The sequence below is a fragment of the Phasianus colchicus genome, chromosome 11 (genome assembly GCF_987193195.1).
Source record: "Phasianus colchicus chromosome 11, bPhaCol1.hap1.1, whole genome shotgun sequence".
In the NCBI taxonomy this organism is placed as follows: Eukaryota; Metazoa; Chordata; class Aves; order Galliformes; family Phasianidae; genus Phasianus; species Phasianus colchicus.
The window spans coordinates 8,593,485-8,611,438 of record NC_143446.1 but is presented as its reverse complement, the minus strand read 5'-3'; the positions used below and the strand labels follow the sequence as shown (position 1 = coordinate 8,611,438).

At 34.6% G+C, this 17,954-nt stretch overlaps 1 protein-coding gene across 1 annotated transcript in view; it reads right to left on the bottom strand.

Annotated features, from left to right (window-relative positions):
* The window catches only part of CACNA2D3 (calcium voltage-gated channel auxiliary subunit alpha2delta 3), a 395,571-nt gene that overhangs the window by 7,351 nt on the left and 370,266 nt on the right, over positions 1-17,954 (bottom strand). Inside the window, exons 32-34 of the mRNA XM_090148165.1 lie at positions 15,401-15,453; positions 13,778-13,833; positions 10,093-10,204 (exon numbers count right to left, since the gene is read on the bottom strand). Coding sequence (XP_090004291.1) covers positions 10,093-10,204; positions 13,778-13,833; positions 15,401-15,453 — 221 coding nt within the window. The remainder of the gene's footprint in view (positions 1-10,092; positions 10,205-13,777; positions 13,834-15,400; positions 15,454-17,954) is intronic.

The following is a 17,954-nucleotide window of genomic DNA, read 5'->3' as shown; positions in this document are numbered from 1 at the left end:
TGCGTATCATAGGCTTAACATCTTCTCTCTTAGGCTGGCTTCAACCAGAAGCATTTTCCTAACATAAGTGCACCCATAACAGGCAAAGCTAAGGTAATACAATTTCAAATATGTCTTATTCAGCTAAGCTAACTTAATGTTTGTTCACTCTCCACTGTTTGACTGTAACATCCACTATTAAAGGAAATCAATATCACTCTAAACTGGCTTAGTCTCTGTATTTCCAAGCAGGAGAGCCAATCTGTTTCTTTGTCCACTGGCATCCCAAATGCCATCACTGGCTGAACTATTTTTCATTTCCTGGCTTAGAACCGTGCTGCAATTATTAGATGGCTAGTGACACTGCTACAGGACTTGTTTCAATGACTAAGAGATAATAAATATCTTAAGTAGCATTCAGCAATCTCTGATTTTCAGATCAGTTTTCTCTTTTGCTCTTCAGACAACAAAGACTGAAAAAATGTTCAAGGGAACAAAATGAATGACAAGGAACAGAGGACTATAATGATACAGGACAAGACTATGTTTGAGGAAACAAAAAAGTAGAAAAGGTCTATTCCTTATTCTGCAGTATGGAATTGAAATTTTGAGATAATTTGAGTATGGCAATAACATTAAACACAATTCAATTTATTTAAATACAGTACTGCATGTTTCCAATTAAAACTTAATTTATCATAGAAATACTGCACTGTTTTGCTTTGTTTTAGGCCACATACTTTCAGATCTAAAATTATTGATCTATATGGCATATTTTACAATCAATTTCAATTTTTTTAATTTCTTTTTTTTTTTGCTGCTATTATGCCCATGCTTATGATGACAGATGCTAGGAGTCAAGTACATGATCGCAATAAGCATATGGCTTAGGTGGGATTTTAATCCTATAAACATTTAAATGGCTGTTTGGATTCATATGTAATTCCATGATAGTCATCTTTAACAGCCTGATTCAAGGAAAAAAAATCCTTTAGGTTTTTCTTTTTTTTTTTTTTAAATTATTTTCCTGTAATGATGGCAAGAATTCTAATACTATTGCTTAATGTCACAGTGATGACTGTGGGACTTACAGTCAAGTTATGATTGGAATAAAATCCCATTGTTGTGTTAGCATATCTTTCCTGCCAATACACGATCATATCAATCATTTTTAGGAGGTAGTAAAAAAGATATTTTAGCTAGCAGTCGTTTTGGCCAAGAAGAAGAAGCCTACAAAGCCTGGAAGAATTTCACTATGATTGTTTGAACTGAAAGCAATTAGGGCAATATTTTCAAATTGGCAACTTAAATGCATGCACAAAGACTTGAAAAAATATTCTGAATTTCCATGGTATTCAACTCAGCCCCAAATGGGAGCTTGAGCATCTCTGTAAATTCAGCCATTTCCCTCCAGGCCTTTCAGTGTATTTTTTTCAGCGCAGACCAGCACTATAGAAGTTTGTATGTTTTGGATCAAGATTAGTTGTTACTTTGGGATTACATTTCATATATGTCAAATTTGATCATTCCTATTTTTTTAGAGAAAGAAAAAACATACTAGCACCAGGGTAGAGTAAGTGGAAAATGTTGTGCATTCTGCACTCAAATATCTGTTACTCACATAACTATTGGTTGCAAATGTTCAACCCTAATGGCCTGGAACAAACTTTAACCATTCAACTGAAATGCAGATATGTGCCCAACTACTATCATGTGCTTTCCAGGCTGCTGGCCACATTTCCAACCCACATTTCTCTCACTTATCACATTTTTTAAATGAATGAATGAAATGTTTATATCACACTCATACATTGGGCTACTTGTTTTTTGTTGTTGTTGCTTTTTTTCCACCAAAAATAAATGGTGTTAGAGAATGGAGCATCTTTAATGTAACTTATAAAAATAATACGTATGCCAATAATAACATTTCTGAGAGCAGTTAAACTATATGAAAAAGACCTAGTCATTCTATCATATAAAAAGAGACAGATAAGCTCTCTGGCTCAGGCCTGTAACCTGAGCCCAAGCTAAAATATTGCTACTACTACATATAGCCTTACTCACTTGGTGTCAGTACAAACATACCTAATCAAAGCAAAGTTCAGAATGAAGAAGGAAAATGAACAGTATCATTCTCACTGTTGCTGTAGGCTTAGAACACCAGAAGGTTGTTGCATCATTGGTATCTACTCTGTTTCACAGAACCGCAGGATCATTAAGGTTGAAAAAGACCACTAAGTTCATCTAGTCCAACTGTCAGCCCTTTCAGACAGGAAACTCCAGAAAGGCCATTCATCTCACATTATCAGGAAATGGTTTCTCATAAATAACTACAGCTTGAAAAACAGTATCTTACCAATTCCACACCAGAAACTTTGCAAACATTCAAAAGTTTGGAATAGATAGAATTTGAAATTTACAAAAGGACTTTGTATAACAATGAATTTGACAACCCTCAGCTTTCTATTCTAGCTGCCCACATTTGTGACAATGTGTGATAATGTAGAATTTCAGATTACTAGGATTAAAGTGAACTGCAAAACTTTTGTGAAGATATCAAGCTCAGAATTTCACAAACTTTAAATATTAGTCAAAGCTGATGTCTGGATAAATCTGAGCTCACTTTTGAAGGTGGAATAACAGTGAATCCAGAGGCAGAGTAGGTACCCCATTTTGTGATAACTGTTTAAAACAATGGCCATAAAACAAATGATATCAGAGGGTTCTTATAACTCAGGTATTGCTTTTTGACAGTTAGCGAGAAGATGAGATAATATAATTTCTGTGTTAGCCAATGTGTGTTTTTCAGTAGAGCTCTTGAGCCACCCTCAAGTAGCTGCGGTTTGTATTGAAAAACATCTCAGATATTTTAAAATGTTAGATAACATCTAAGCTGAATTCCAAATATAAAGATTGAAGACTTAGTTGATTTCCTGTGACTTATGAAGGCTTATAAATAGTACAATATTGTAAAAGTCACTGTTGTATTGCAAGTGTGCTAACGATTCTTTTCCACAGCTTTATGTCTAGAACACACTACCAAGCTGCGAAGAAACAATTTATACTGAAGACTATTTTTCCAGTATAAATAAACCACCTGCCTCAATGCCATTGATGTTTAGCTACTGGGAGAATTGAATTCTAGGAATACAGAATGTAATAACAGCAATGTCAGTTAAATCGTGTTGTCTTCATTCCAAAGTTCAGTATGAAGAGAAGTGTTAATGAGAAGATGCCTAAGCTGTGTTTGTATAATTTTTCATCAATCAAGCTGTGTTATATTGTAAATATATTATAAACTGACATGAGTTTCCTAATATTAGCAATTCTTCACAAGTGTACCTGGCTTTAAAAACTCACAGCAGTGTTTTCCAATTTTAATAAGTTTTCCTCTTCCAAATCGTCTTTGATATGTATATTACTACTCAGCTGAATGTATTATGACATTCATACAACCTTTTAAATCTCCTGTCATTACAAAGCATCCTTTCACTGTGTCAGCTTCTATCTATCATTTGTTTAATATTTATTACTGCTTGTTTAAAGTGTAAAATTATGTTACTTTTAAGCAGTGGTAATATTTACATTTTATAGCACTACTGAGCTTAACTACGAACACCGAACGGGGGAGATCACCACCTTCTCACACATAAGCTTTATATGTAAACATCTCAAGCAGTTCAGCTGTGGGGTATTTGGAAGATATAAGTATGGAACTGAAGAGCTAAGAGGTGGAGCACATCTCATCCTACTTGTCAGGGGAAAAAAAAAAAGAAAAAGACACTGATACTAATAACATCAATGGATGGAATTGATAGAAGTCACCCCATGCATCTCCAGGGTTTTAAAGTACTTACAGATGGACCATGTGTCCAGTGCTATGAAGTTCCCCAATGAAAACGCTTCATATAACTGCAAGAAAAGACCCCTGAACGTTTCCTCATTTTTCCCTTTCTTCTATGGAGTCCTCATTATACTCAATACATATTCCTTGTCATTAAAAACATCCTTTGAAAAAGCAGATTACTGTGGTCAGACTTATTTTTTACTTTAAGTTTTGATCCACAGTGATTTTTTATTCTTTATCCTTTTCACAACTGCTATAGTGCCAAATAAATTGCAAGAGAGAAACTGAATTAGCAAATAGAGACGTGCATAGCTTTGTCAACTACATAATCAAACTCCAAGGTATTTGTTCCTTTTGGAAAGCTTTGACACAAATAAAAAACAAGAATAATAATGAATAACTATATCCAGTTTCTTAAAAGAAAATAGTAATTTACAGTGTTTCCTAAACTGGTCATTAAAAATATATATTATCGAGGGGTAGAGATAAAATTACCCACACAGTGGCTTTAAATTGCACCTGCATGCCAAACATTGTAATCACTGTTGCTTTTGGAGTGAAGAGGAACTTACACAACACACAATTGTTGAACGTTGGTAACATGATATAGGAGTTTACACTCCGTATACAGACCTTTAATAAAGAATTCTACCAGTCTAGATTGCATAATTTGATACTTTTCGCAAAGAAAGCAAAAAAAAAAAAAGTCTTTGGGGGTCTTCTAAATTTTGAGGGTTTTAGTTACCACAGGGTTCTTCAAAAGCTGATCTTACACCAGAGACCTCTTAACACACGAATATTCTGCAAGTCTGGAAGGTCCCATTTTCAGAGGTGCACTTGAGACTTCAACAACTAACTACAGAGGTATGTGAAATGTTGACTTTTCTTTGTAGATGCTCCTTGACTTCAACAAACATCTAAACAAAACTCAGAGATTAAGATCTGTCCACCATTGCCAAGGTCAGTGTAACTACAGCACACCTTTGACTCCAAATGGGCATAGGTCAAAGCCATTTACATGCATGGTATCATGCGTACTTGGCACAGTTACCAAAAACAGCCATATAAAAACATACAGTCTAAACATAAAGTACAGTGAAATACAGAGAACATTTGCTTTCCTTCAGGGTCATATAAGATGGATACAGTAAAATGAATACAACATAAAATGTCTTCGAGAAGACTGATTATAATTTACTGCCCAAACTACTCCAGGAAATCTGCAGGAGTATTCTGATGTATGTATACAGAGCTCCAAATGAGAAGAAATAGGCTCTTGATGCTTTGCTTGTTTTATGTGGCAAGCTGATTTGTTTAGAAGTAAACTAGCTACATCTGAAAAGGCAAATGATTATTTATTTCATGGGAAATTGAACTGCATATTTATTTACACATTTTAAACACGATCAAGTACAGCAGTTTGGCAAGCTTCTACTGAGGAACAAATGCAGAAACATTTTAGCAAATGATGGCATAGCTCAAGATTAAGCGGTTTTTAAAAACCATTACCATTTTAATGTCTACAGATTGCACCATTCCTGTCACCAATATACTCATGCCTTAAACAGTCTGAATCTAATTTGTATTGTTATTTATCTTTTACTGCCAAATAAATGCAGTCAGTGGACAAATCTTAAATTTCCCACTTGACATTCACACAAAGGGTTTAGCATCATCCTGATCAACAATTCCATCATGACTGACCTCTTTTAATTGACAATGAACAGAACACAATGCTCAGCTAAATCTGCAATACCTAGGGCAGTATTTAATTAATTCAGCAATTCCTGTGAATTTAACAGTTAATTTGCATGTGATACACAGCAAAGTAAAGAGAATGCTCACATTTCATCTTGTATAAATAAACCTAGTGCAGAAGTCTTTCCTCAGGTTAGGATGATTGTAGCTATATATTTCCTTATTTCTATACTGAGGATATACTCTGATTTTTACTTTTATTTCTATTTTATGTCTTAAGTTAATGTGCAAACAATCAATTGGAAAAAAAATCAATTGGAAGAAAAAAGCAAAACATTTATTTACGTTTATGGTATCGAGCTAGTGGAGCTATAAATATGTCAGTTCGAACAGAAGGGCACTTTGCCTTTTGGGTCACTGGTACTAAGGCCAGATTTTTGATCTGCATTCAAGTCCAGCGTGTCATCACACAAGAACATGAGAAGTTAGAAGGACAGATTTTAAAACATTTGACTGTGGGACTGCTGTCTGATTTATACATTCATAGCTTCTAGGGACGCACATGCAAATTCATGCACATGCAAAAAGCATGAACTCAAATGACTCCTTGCAATTCTAATACCCATACTTAATGTATTATTTTATTTAGTAAGTTGCTGGACCTACAAAAGAATATTTATATCTACATTCATGAGTTAACAATACAATTAATGGTGCTTTCCCAATTGAAACTAAATGAAAATATTGGAATTCTCCAAAAATTAGATATGCAATTAGAAAAAAACTTTTTTTTCTGTTTGTTCTAAAAATTGACGAGTGGATACATTAAAAACATCAGGTAACTGATTTTGGTCAGAAAGACGATAATCCTTGCTAATTTATAATAAAAATCATAATTCTTAGTGGTCTTGAATATCAGCAATTAAGCTCTGTAATGCAAAGAGCTGCAGAAAGCAAAAACTGGTCATGTATCTAGTGAGAATTGCTGGAGAACTTTAGTTGACATACTTGCATTAAAAATTGGCTAACATATTGCAGCAATACCTCATAAAACTGCAAAAGCACTGAGATGTTACATTAGCCAAAGTGTATTTCTGACTCTTTAGCAATTAAAGCTGCCATGGAACATTTATCAGTCCATCATCTCACTTTTCGGATGTACTGCCTTTCTTTCTCTCTTTCTTTTTCTCTTTCTCTCTTTTTTCTCTTTCCTTTTCCATTTCTCTTTATTTTTATTTCCTTTTTGCTTTTTCTTTTCTTTTCCTTTCTTTTTTTTTTTTTTTTTTTTTTTTTTGCTATAGAACGGATTAGCTTACTGGAAAATATGAAAGCAATTCATATTTTTTAAAAATCCCATTTTTTTCTCTTTTGTTGACAGCACATAGAAAATGTGGGTTGACGTATTCTTGATTGTTCTTTAAATAACAGATTAATTTAATAATTGCCGAGATATTGAATAACAAAAAATTATGGGGGTGGATTGCCAAACCCTGACCCTAATTACATTCTTACGTTAATTCTTATTTTCTTTTAGGTTCCTGCTTTCTTAATAAAACCTATATTTTTGAAGATCAGTTTTAAACACTGCAAATTATCTCAAAGTAGCATTTATTTTTTCTAGTAAGAGATAAGTTTACATGTAGAGAGTATACTTTATATATCTTTATACACTCAGTGCCTGACTCACGGCCATTTCAGTCTATAGGTGCATTTCCATTTCTAGAATAAGTTTTGAGAGATGACTTGCAAAGGTAATCCAGCCATTAATGAAGTAATTAGCATAAACCACGGAGTGTGATTTATTTGTGAGGACACTTTAAGTTTAAGCATCCATCATGAAGAGTATTTATAAGAGCAAGACTTAGTTTTCCTAACTACAGCTGGTAACTGTTTCCCTTTGATTAAGCACTGTGAAGTGCTGAGTATTCCAAGACCAGTAATAGCAAATTCAGTTTTGAGTTAAACTGAGACCTTGGCTCCCACCACATGACCCTCTTCATGATGGCTTTGACTTTGTTAGCAATAGCACAATATTTGTACTCCAAAATGTCTTATCTAAGTAACACTCTATGATTTCAATTAACAACAGTCATCATTTTTACTTCTGCTCTAGAACTGTCTTTATTCTCCTTTTTCAGACAAGGGCTCTCTTGTGCCTGACACTATAGGAAAGAAAGACAGTGACTTGAATAAGTAACCTATGACAAAAATTTCATTGCAGCAGAGTACTGCACAACTTCTAGCTGCAAGCCAGTTTACAGTATACTGACTTTTTACAAAGTGTACTTGAGAGGAAGTAGTTATCCTACAATATTAGCGTGGATGAATATTCAGCTAAATATTTACATACCTCTTCTTCTAATTGTAATAAATGTTGGCAACAATACATCACAAATAGATTAAACTGTAACACAATCCAAGGTGGGCATGTAGAAATATTCCACTGTCTCAAAGGGAGGTGATTTGAGCCCCACGTATACAACAGACGTTGTTCAGATGTGTTCATGGAGCAAAGCATCAGTTCACATCTCACTGCATATAAGGCTGAACCCTAATTTTGAGTGATTGAGGTCACCATTCTTAAATTACAAGTGTTAAGCAATACACTTGCTAGTAAAAATATTTATTGATACTGAGACCACGAAACAGAAAACTGGGTCAGAAGATGTAGGTCTACAAAGGACTTTGGGTCAAATTCCTTAGCTGTCCTGCGGGAAAGTGTCTGGGGTTATAACAAAAATATTTGGAATCTAATGTAGTCTGCAATCTTAGATGCAATTTGTAGATTGTTAATGACAGTGGGTAAATGGTATAATGAAGAACTTTCCCATGAGAATCTAACAGTTCTTCTGGATTATTTCTTTAGGTTTTGTCATTGCTTGTGGAGAAGAATAATGGGTGCCTTGAGATCAGTTTGTAACTTACAGCATTTTCTTTTCTTTTTCTCTTTCTTTTTTTTTTCTTTTTGTTCCACTGTGGAACACAAAATGTTTTTCTATGAAAAAGATCTTAGCGCATTATTTTTGAAATACTATAATTTTCACTCAACGCAGTTTCCAACTCATTGCTGTCCAAGCATTGCAGAATTGTGTTATTTTTGAAAGTTATTTCCTATGACCTGAAGTTACCTAAGAAAGACAGACTGAAATCTGCATTCCTCTGAGAAAACCTGGTCCTGTTAGATTAATCTTCTCTTGATAGAAACGTGCCTATTTGAAATATTTAAGCACAAGATAAGTGTTACACAGCTTTTCAGTACTATTCTGCTAAATGAGCACAGAACTGCTTGAACTCTACAGAGTTGGCACCAAGCACCCAGAGCAGTGCAATGTACATTGTATTTGACACGTCAAGTGGAAAAGCCATAGCTTGATTTTGTTGTATTTGTTCTTTTCAGTCAGTGGGACTGAACACTTAGACACTTAAAGTGTTCCCTCGGATCAACTTACGAAGAACTTTTGTATTTCTATCCTACAAAGCCATGTAACAACAATTATTCACACTAGATTTCAATAATTTCCATATAATTAAAAGTTGGTCAACAGCAAATAAAAAGTTTATGATATCTCCAGTGCACTTACTCTTATTCTCTATTCTAAAACAGTGAATACATTGAGGAGAAAATTTAGCAGCCAATCCTATGAACTTCAAAAAGATGTTTTCACCTTTTTTTCTATCTCCACATTGATTTATTCCAGAAGGGGACAGCTGTAACAAGTTTTGTTTGATTTATAATTTCTTGACATTTATATTGTTAGACAAATTATTGCAATGTATCTCCATTGTGATTATGACCTCTCAGCAAAAAGGAAATCTAATTAAAAGAGACTTATTGAAGTACAGAAATTTGCATAAACAATATTCATGTTCAATACCTACACAATTCTCCAATTAGAGTGCAGCATAACTGCAGTACAAGTGTTATTGTACAAAGGCATGAAATACAGAAGAGACATTTTCAGTATGAAGGAAGAAAGTCATCCTCTTCTTTTAACCATATGATGGGCAGCTTTACAGTAGCACCAGCAGAACTGACAAGGTTACAGCACTGACATGAGAGTTGTGTTACTACTAACTCAGCTTCCTAGCACTGAAAGTTTGAAGGATAGGTTTAACCTTCTCCCACTCTTTTCAGCCTAACAGTTCTAAGCAGGAAACATTTGGCATACAAGTAAAACAACCAGATCTCACCATAGCACAAGGGAATTTGTAACCTACCCAGTAGAGTTCCATTCCTCTGTAGAAGCACTAACAGTACTAACTTCTGTGCATCCAAATCTTCGCAAAATTTGCCCTTAGAGTGCTGCCCATTCCCAGGAGAAGACTTCAGTATTCTTTGAAATTAATAAAAGTTCCTACTGGTTTTACATTTTTTAAAAAAAGAAAATAATAGGCACTGCTTTAATTTAAGAGTATTAAACTTGTAAATGACCCCTGGAATAAGAGACAGCGGTCGTTATCTAAGATAAAACATACAGACTTTTACGTTCTTCAACATAACCTTGAATAATTCAGTTTTACTGCTTTGCCACAAAATTGTATTAAAAAAAAAAATCAAAAGGGCTTACTTGAAACAGTCATCGCAAGCAATATTCCCCGTGGTCTCCTTTATAGTGCGTTCGGAAACAAAAGCTGGATATTCAGTATCACAGGGCTCTAGGGTTTGTTTCAACCTCTGCGCTATAGGCACAGCAAAAACATATCTTGATGTTAACATGGGAAGAACAGCAGACAGAACTCTGAACAAAATGAGAAGCTGTATTACAGAGCACAGAGAATGGAAATGTTACTCAGCTTCTGCCACCCTGTGAGATTTCCTAGGCAGTGCATAACACTATTTTTTCAATTAAAGAAAAAAAGAAAAGAAATCTATCCATGGAATGACATTTTCTAACATATAACTGTTAAAGTAGTTATTCATGGTTTAGACTTTGCCAAACTTGTTTATATTTACGGACAATTCGTTATTTTTCTCCATGGAATTGGGATGGAGTTGCTGTTGTTTTTATTTCAGTGATGCTGTGCATCACTAGCTCATTAAGTATGGGTGCTTCCATGTTTCTGATAACTAAATTTTGATAGATTTTACTGATGCCAAAAATACTTTTTTTGAGTTAAGACTTGGGGATCTCTAGAGAGTTTCAGCAGTAAAAATAACTCTGTGGGTAGGGGACAGAAGCATTACCTTGCCTAGAACTAATGCTTGTAATCTGCTTCCCAAATCTGTAATCATAAAAACACCGTAACAACTTTCACTAGCACAAGGGTCAAGAAGGGGACATTATTTATAACTTAAAGGTGGGGAAATGAAGGCACAAGAAAATGTGAGTGTTCAAGATCAAATGACAGGACAGCAGCAGGGCTGGGAACTGCAGGCAGCTGACTCTCATGCTGATGCATCTGTTGGACAATGTCTCTCCTTCATTCCTTCCTTTTCCTCTACACCCCTTCATTCTTCCTTAACACAGAGATACACTTGCACATCAGCACAAATGTTAAGCCTATCTTAAACTAATTGCTAAGTGAGAAAACAAGACCAAGTATGACAAAAATAGATCACACTAAACAGGCTCTTGGACTCCACAGATCTTCCATTCAGGACAATCTGTTTCAGAGCCAGTGGTGTATCTATTACACACTGACAGTGGAATGAACAAAACTGCATTTGCAATCCTGCGTGTTTCTGAAACGTATTTAATTAGAATAAACATTCACCCAAAGAGTACCTCAAGAACGGTATAAAACTGGTGAAGAAAAATTTGTTGTTTCTGATGCTTCCATTATGGACATCACCAATTTAACAACTTAGAATGTTCTTAAAATTTATCTGAATAGCTCTACTGAACCTTCTCTCTTTCTCTTCTTTTCTCCTTGACTGTTGTTAAGAATGACTGAAATTTATCTCACCTGTAATTTTGTGTTTGCCCTCACTTACATCAATACAAGGGTCTTGTAATGGAGGCTGCCAAAGACAGCCTCTCAGGCCATCTTAAGAGTGCAGAAGATAGTGGAGTTGCCCAAGATTCAGGACATCAGTTTCTTCTCTCACATTTACAAGTATGATTAACATTACAAGACCATGTGCAAGAATATTCTTCCTACCGTGGCTTCATAAACTGACAGGTGTGTGAGGAAGGTCTAGGATTTTAACATGTCATGACAGCAATTAATGTCATAATCATTACAGGAAGCAATTGCCCCATTAAAAGACTTGAAATTTTGCTGCGCTTTATTAAGCACCATTAAGTAAAAATAACTGAATCTGTGAGTTCACTGGTTTTATTTTCATGATTTGAAATCATACTCATTACGACTCGCAGTGGCAATGTAGCATCTACAGAAGAACAAACCTAAGTACATGCTTTCTTGCCTGCTAAATTTTGTCTGTAAAATCTCCTTTCCTTTCGCTTTGCTAATACTTGTTGATTTCCAAACTATCACTTCCTGCCTCATCACATCTGATCTGGCCAAGCAGTGCTATAAAACCATGATATTCCAGTGAGTGTGATGAGAGGGTATTTTGGATACCCTTACTCATCAAAGAAATGGACCATGGGAATTGTGTAGCAAAAAATTCACTTTCAACTAAAACATGAATGAAAATCCTTCAATCACTCTGCTGATTTAAAATGACACAAAGTGATGTCCTCAGGAAATGAAAGTTTGCTAGTTATTAATTGCTGCCTTTTGTAGTTAGCGTGTGTAAAAACCAAAACAGACATTTATTTTAAAGAGATGAGGCGAGATGCTGCCCTTGGAGGATATTTCCCCTAAGACACAATTCAAGTGTCACTGGATACTTCATAATGGGACATAAACACACCGAAGAAAGTAACTATTCCCTACTCAGGCTGCTTTGTGCTGTTCTACAAACAGTAATTTTGATGGCTGGCATACCCACCATTCTTCTTCAAATAGGAATAGATTTGCCTTTCCTGGGACTAGCACAGCAAACCCCGCTGTCCTACACAGTCATCCATTTCCATCATGGTTAAGGACATCACTGGAAAGCGAGTTGTGGTTTTCAGATGACCCATACAGAAACTGCTGATAATGAAACAGCTGGTTCTCATGGAGATCTGTTTCTGTATGTGCATTCAGTTTACACTAAGCTCATTGTTCACACAACAGAAAAATTGGCTGCAGTGTTGCAATAAAAATATAGTTTCCATCAGTACGGGAAATGCTGCTCTAAGCTGATGTTTAGAAATTTTCATCTCCAGCAGACATCCATATCAGTGTTCTTTTCTCTCTGCTCAGTACGTACATGAGGTCGAAGCTGACAAATGCTTTGCCATTTACTGCTATGATGCCCAGTTGCTAACTGATAGAGGACACTGGAATACTCCAGGGCATCAAGGTGTTCAATTTTCCCAGTGCTCTACTTTCAGCCAGGATCTTATTTTGGCATAAAGACAATGCAGTACCAATGCAAATAGGAATTAAAATATAAAGCAACACGTTTGATCTCTGCTTTGCTGAGGAGTATAGAAAACTGCAAAGCTGAGGCTGAAAGAATCACTTTAAATCACTGTAACAGTAAATGCTGTGCTTCACAATTGGCTTCTGAAATAGCCCACTGACTAGCACTGAAGCAAATTAGCTCTTTAATTCTGAGCAGCACTTCTAAAATGTCGTTAAAAAAATCTGTGAAAACATGAGATAACAAATTCAAAATTTACAGTTCTTAGGGATTCTTAAAATTTTACTGTTATTTCAGAAGAATTTTGAATAGTAAAATAAAACAAAATATATTTTAGCTTGTATTGTTTAAAGGTAAAAGCATAAAATTTAGTATCTTAGCATTTAAAATTTATTTCCATATGAAATTATATTGAGATTATCATTTTCCTTTGGAACTAAGTTGAAATGGCATTTTGAAGCACAATCACCCCATACACATTATAAGAGCTCCAGAAGAAACGCAGTAAGGAGAGAAAGGCAGTGTAACTGTTTAACTCATAGGTCATCTTAGAATGAAGAGAAATATTTTAGAGGAAAAAGAAAATCTACCATTCCATTCTCTACTATTTTAACTTTTCCATTATAGCAGCACACTGCATTGTTAGAGCACACGAATACTCTGGTTATTCAAAGAAGATCTCAATGCTCCTTTTTATTTTAGGAAATATTAAAAGAGAAGAGAATGCTGAAACAAAAGGCAAATTCATTTATTCAGAAGTCTACTATTTAATCAAAATTTTTAATGTACATTTAAATTTAAAAAGAAAGTAAAACAGAATTTACACTTACCTTTTGCTGTTAGATCAGAGTGCCACCAACTGCATAGATTAAACTCCACAAGGAACCTAAAGAAATTAGATTTTTCAAATTATCCCACAGAATGTTTTCAGTACACTACACTGACTGCAGTTCGATACCATTAATCCCACTTTAAATAGAAGCTAATGCAGAACTGAAATTCATGTGGCTAACGTAAGTCTGGGGTTATCAACTTCTGCTTCTGTTGTATCTTACCACCAGGAATTTATTCCAAAATAAGCCCTATTAATAAATCATAGATTCCCCTACCGCTGAACTACATTCTTATTCTTATCTGGTGCCCCTAAAAACTCCCAGTGCATGGCAGCACACAGTATTTTTATTGGTGAACGTTACTGAAAGCTCTCCTTCATCATGTAATGCATTTTGATTCTCTAGTAAAATGTCATAAGATTGATAACTGCCCTCACTACCACAAGGAGAAGAAATAAAATAATTCGCACAATTACTTCAGGATTTAAAATAATAAAAATTATTTTATTTCTAGGAGCAGCAAAGACTGATTAACCGGTGTCTAATCGGCTCTGAATAGACATCTAGTGAATGCATTTTCCCCTCTAAAATATACTTCGATCTGCTCTGAAGAATGGACTGAAATATATCTGTCTATCAGTTAGTGTAAGTGTGGAATGTAAAACCAATATCCATTTTATCATAGGAACATGAAACTACAATGTTTCTAACCACAGAAAGTTCCTTAATTTTTTGAAGTTATTATGGTTTGCATCAAAGTCATATTTTAACGCGATTTATTTTCCTGATATTTACTTTAAGCACTGCTATGAAGATCAATCTCTGCCCTCTGGCAATAGCCACCCAGTTGATTTTCCTTACCTTTTATCCCAAATTCTCTGGGAAGTTCATATAATTTGCAATTAAAACAAACGGACTACAAGAAAAAAGATTAATTCTATTTCAAGGGAGATAAAATTAGTTCGACCTGCAAGCCTGCTCTCTGATAAACACAGTAAAACAAATTCAATAAACCTATAGGCTTCCTCTTCATACAGTATTTCTCTGTGAATTCACTGACAAACTTTCTTAAGGGCAGTGCTCATTTTATATTAACTTCAATTGTTAGAAAAATTAGACGAGGTGGAAACTGAATACAGTCTACAGAGTACGCCTTATCTGGCATATGCTGTAAAGGGTCCATCTAACAAAAATTTAGGAAATGAGAAAGTCCACAATGAATCACTCGAACAGTTTGCTGTACTCACAACAGCCTGCCCAAGCAGCATTACAACCAGACACTCGTGTTAAACACAACATTCACTGTTCAATTTAACCGCAATCATAAATTTGGTTCGTATATTACAATATGCTAGACTTACTAAGCAAAGACATAGAGATAGAAGTGACGACCATGAATAATGTAATAGAAGTACAACTGTGCCTTCACATAGCTGGGATTTTTTCAGATTTTAACAGTTTGAAAAAATGGAGAACTATTACCAAATTTAAAATAATAAAATAAAAATAATACAACATACATAAATGACAAAAAGTACAAATGTTCATTAAGCATTAAAAAATACAAATACTCATTAATTTGTATAAATATCCATTAAACTCTTGAAAAAAATTACTTACAAGACAAGCTCTGTCATAATCCATTTTACTGCAGCAAAGAAGGCATTATAAGGCTGAAGAGAAGCAACTCATTTAATAAAAGGGCAAAACATGAAGTATTTATATCTTAACTGAATTCTTCATGGAAAGACAATGTTATGGATATTAAAATGTATGGGAAGCATGAGAAAAAGAACAATAATTTTGTTATGAAAGAAAATATACCATTCTGCTGAATAGTAAAATATACAGTAATGAAATTTTCTTTTAATGTGGTTGGTTGGACACACAGATTATCAGCCGGAAAAGGAAAGTTTTGCAAACTATTCTTAAATATTTAACCTCTAGGGGTTCCTATTTCCCAGACTAATGCTGGAGGAACAGCTCTGTCAGAAAATATGGGGCTTTTCTTAGGCTGCAACTCACAGACTTGCCACTCTATAATGTAAATCTCTATTATCTCCATCTAATGAGACTAGGAAATGCTTCTGTCATTTGAAATTACCTAAACAAAGTCATCTTCATAGTGAAGGCTCACTTTTAAGCACTGAATGTAATTTCTGAGATCCTTCCCCACCTCTTTTACTTTGCTGGATTATAACACTTACAACAAAGCAAATAATTTTAAAATCCTGTGTTTACAGTACTATGAATAATACAAATAAACAATAAAATTTTGGTTTATTTTTTAAAACAGAATATCCATAAGATTATTGATTTATGAAAGTGTACTGTTCACTGGCATGAAACTCTGAAATAACAAGCCAGCAGAATGCAGCCCAGGACTGTCAAGGTTTTCTGCAATTAAGTACTGTCTGACAAGAGAAGATAAAACAGCTGTAAGTATTACCTATGGATAAAGACAAACAAAAATTTCAGCCCTGTGGAACATCCTTTTTATTTTAATTCTCAATCAGAGAACTTGACATTTCCTATACAAGTATTTAAATATTTTGTTGTACACTTTCGCTTAGATAATACCAAATTATATAATAGAAAAAATCATGACTACAAAATCAGAAAAATGTGTTGGAATTTTAGCAGAAAAGAATTCATTACATAGCTAGAAATGTGTTCTCATGATATGGGATTTTATCAAGGCAGCCTTTCACACTCGAAGACTGTTTCCCTCAACAACTGCAACCAGCTTTTTTCTCTGTATGTATCTCAGCTATCACTGAGAGCAAGGTTGAGCTGGGTGATTCCATGGCACTGATCTCCTTGCAACCAAATGGTTCTGTGGAGGCTTCTATGGGACTTAAACAATTTGAAACAAGAAAATATGCTAAATAGCAAACTGCTATTGCCTTTTAAGAAGTAATCCTATATTGGTAAAGAAAATGAACAAACGATCTGTAAATCTTGTCCATCTCTAATTTATTGTTTTAGTTCCACAGCCTGAACACTGGCACCAGACACCGGGGTCCAGCCCCTGACTTGCTTTCCACAACTGTGGCAGAATGCTGTGGGACAGCTGACACATGGTCTTCCATACTTATATTCCACTTCTCTGCTGTTTAAAGCATTAATATCCGTTTTTGAACTTTTTAAAGATTTTCTCAGTCTCTATATCTAGTACTGTACTTACATACTTATACAATGGTAATTCTCAAGTGGAATTATAAATATTTGGGAACAAGTACATTGTTTATGTGTATGGAATGCTGCCCTATAATCTAATCTATGTGTGCAAAACTGTGGGAGTAAAAAAGAAAGAAAAAAAAAACTTTGGGGGAGTCTGGTTCTATCTGCTTTGTTGTTGTTGTTGTTGTTGTTTTTGTTTGTTTGTTTTACAAGCTCTCTTTGTACTTCCTCTGTAGACACAGTTATTAGAAGTGACAGAATCAACGGAAAAATAGGCAACTATCCAAAGCTCTGCCCATCTTTCTTGCTGAACTTGACATAAACCCACTTGAGGATTGAAAGAAGAGTTTTCATATCTTTAATAAAATAAGAAAAGGACATGCTGTGAGTACTTGTGCACACTTAGCTGAAGCCCCAAGTCCCAGGATGGAAGGTTGTTGCTAAAAGTGTTAATATATTTTAATTTTTTTTGTGCAAATGTGAATCACAGTGTCCTGCACTATTTCACCAATAGTGTAAGTCTCATTGCACACCCCAGTACTTCATGATATACCAATCTTATTTCAGATTCAGGCATTAGTGAATAAGTCTGGAAAGTGCAGTAAACCCACATTTCCAGGTGTTTAAAAACCATGGGGTCATCTAAAATTATTAAACAAATCATAGATGCTATATATTTATAAATATTTGGAAGTTGCCAGAACTTTGATATTTCCTCAAGAGTTTAAGTAGGCAGGCTATTTTTTTCCAAGCTGGATCCCTCTTTATTTAAAAATAATACCAGATAACTTTTCTAGACTGGTAAAATTGCAGCAGTATTTTGATTCATATTATGCTTTTACATTTTTCATGATCAAACTGCCATTAAAAAAATTCCTGTTTAATATGCAAGATCTACAGTTTAGCTACTGCTTTGGCAGTTCTAACTGGTAGACTTGTGTAAGTAATCAGTAACATATATAAATGATTCTAAAATACCTTTGGATTATTA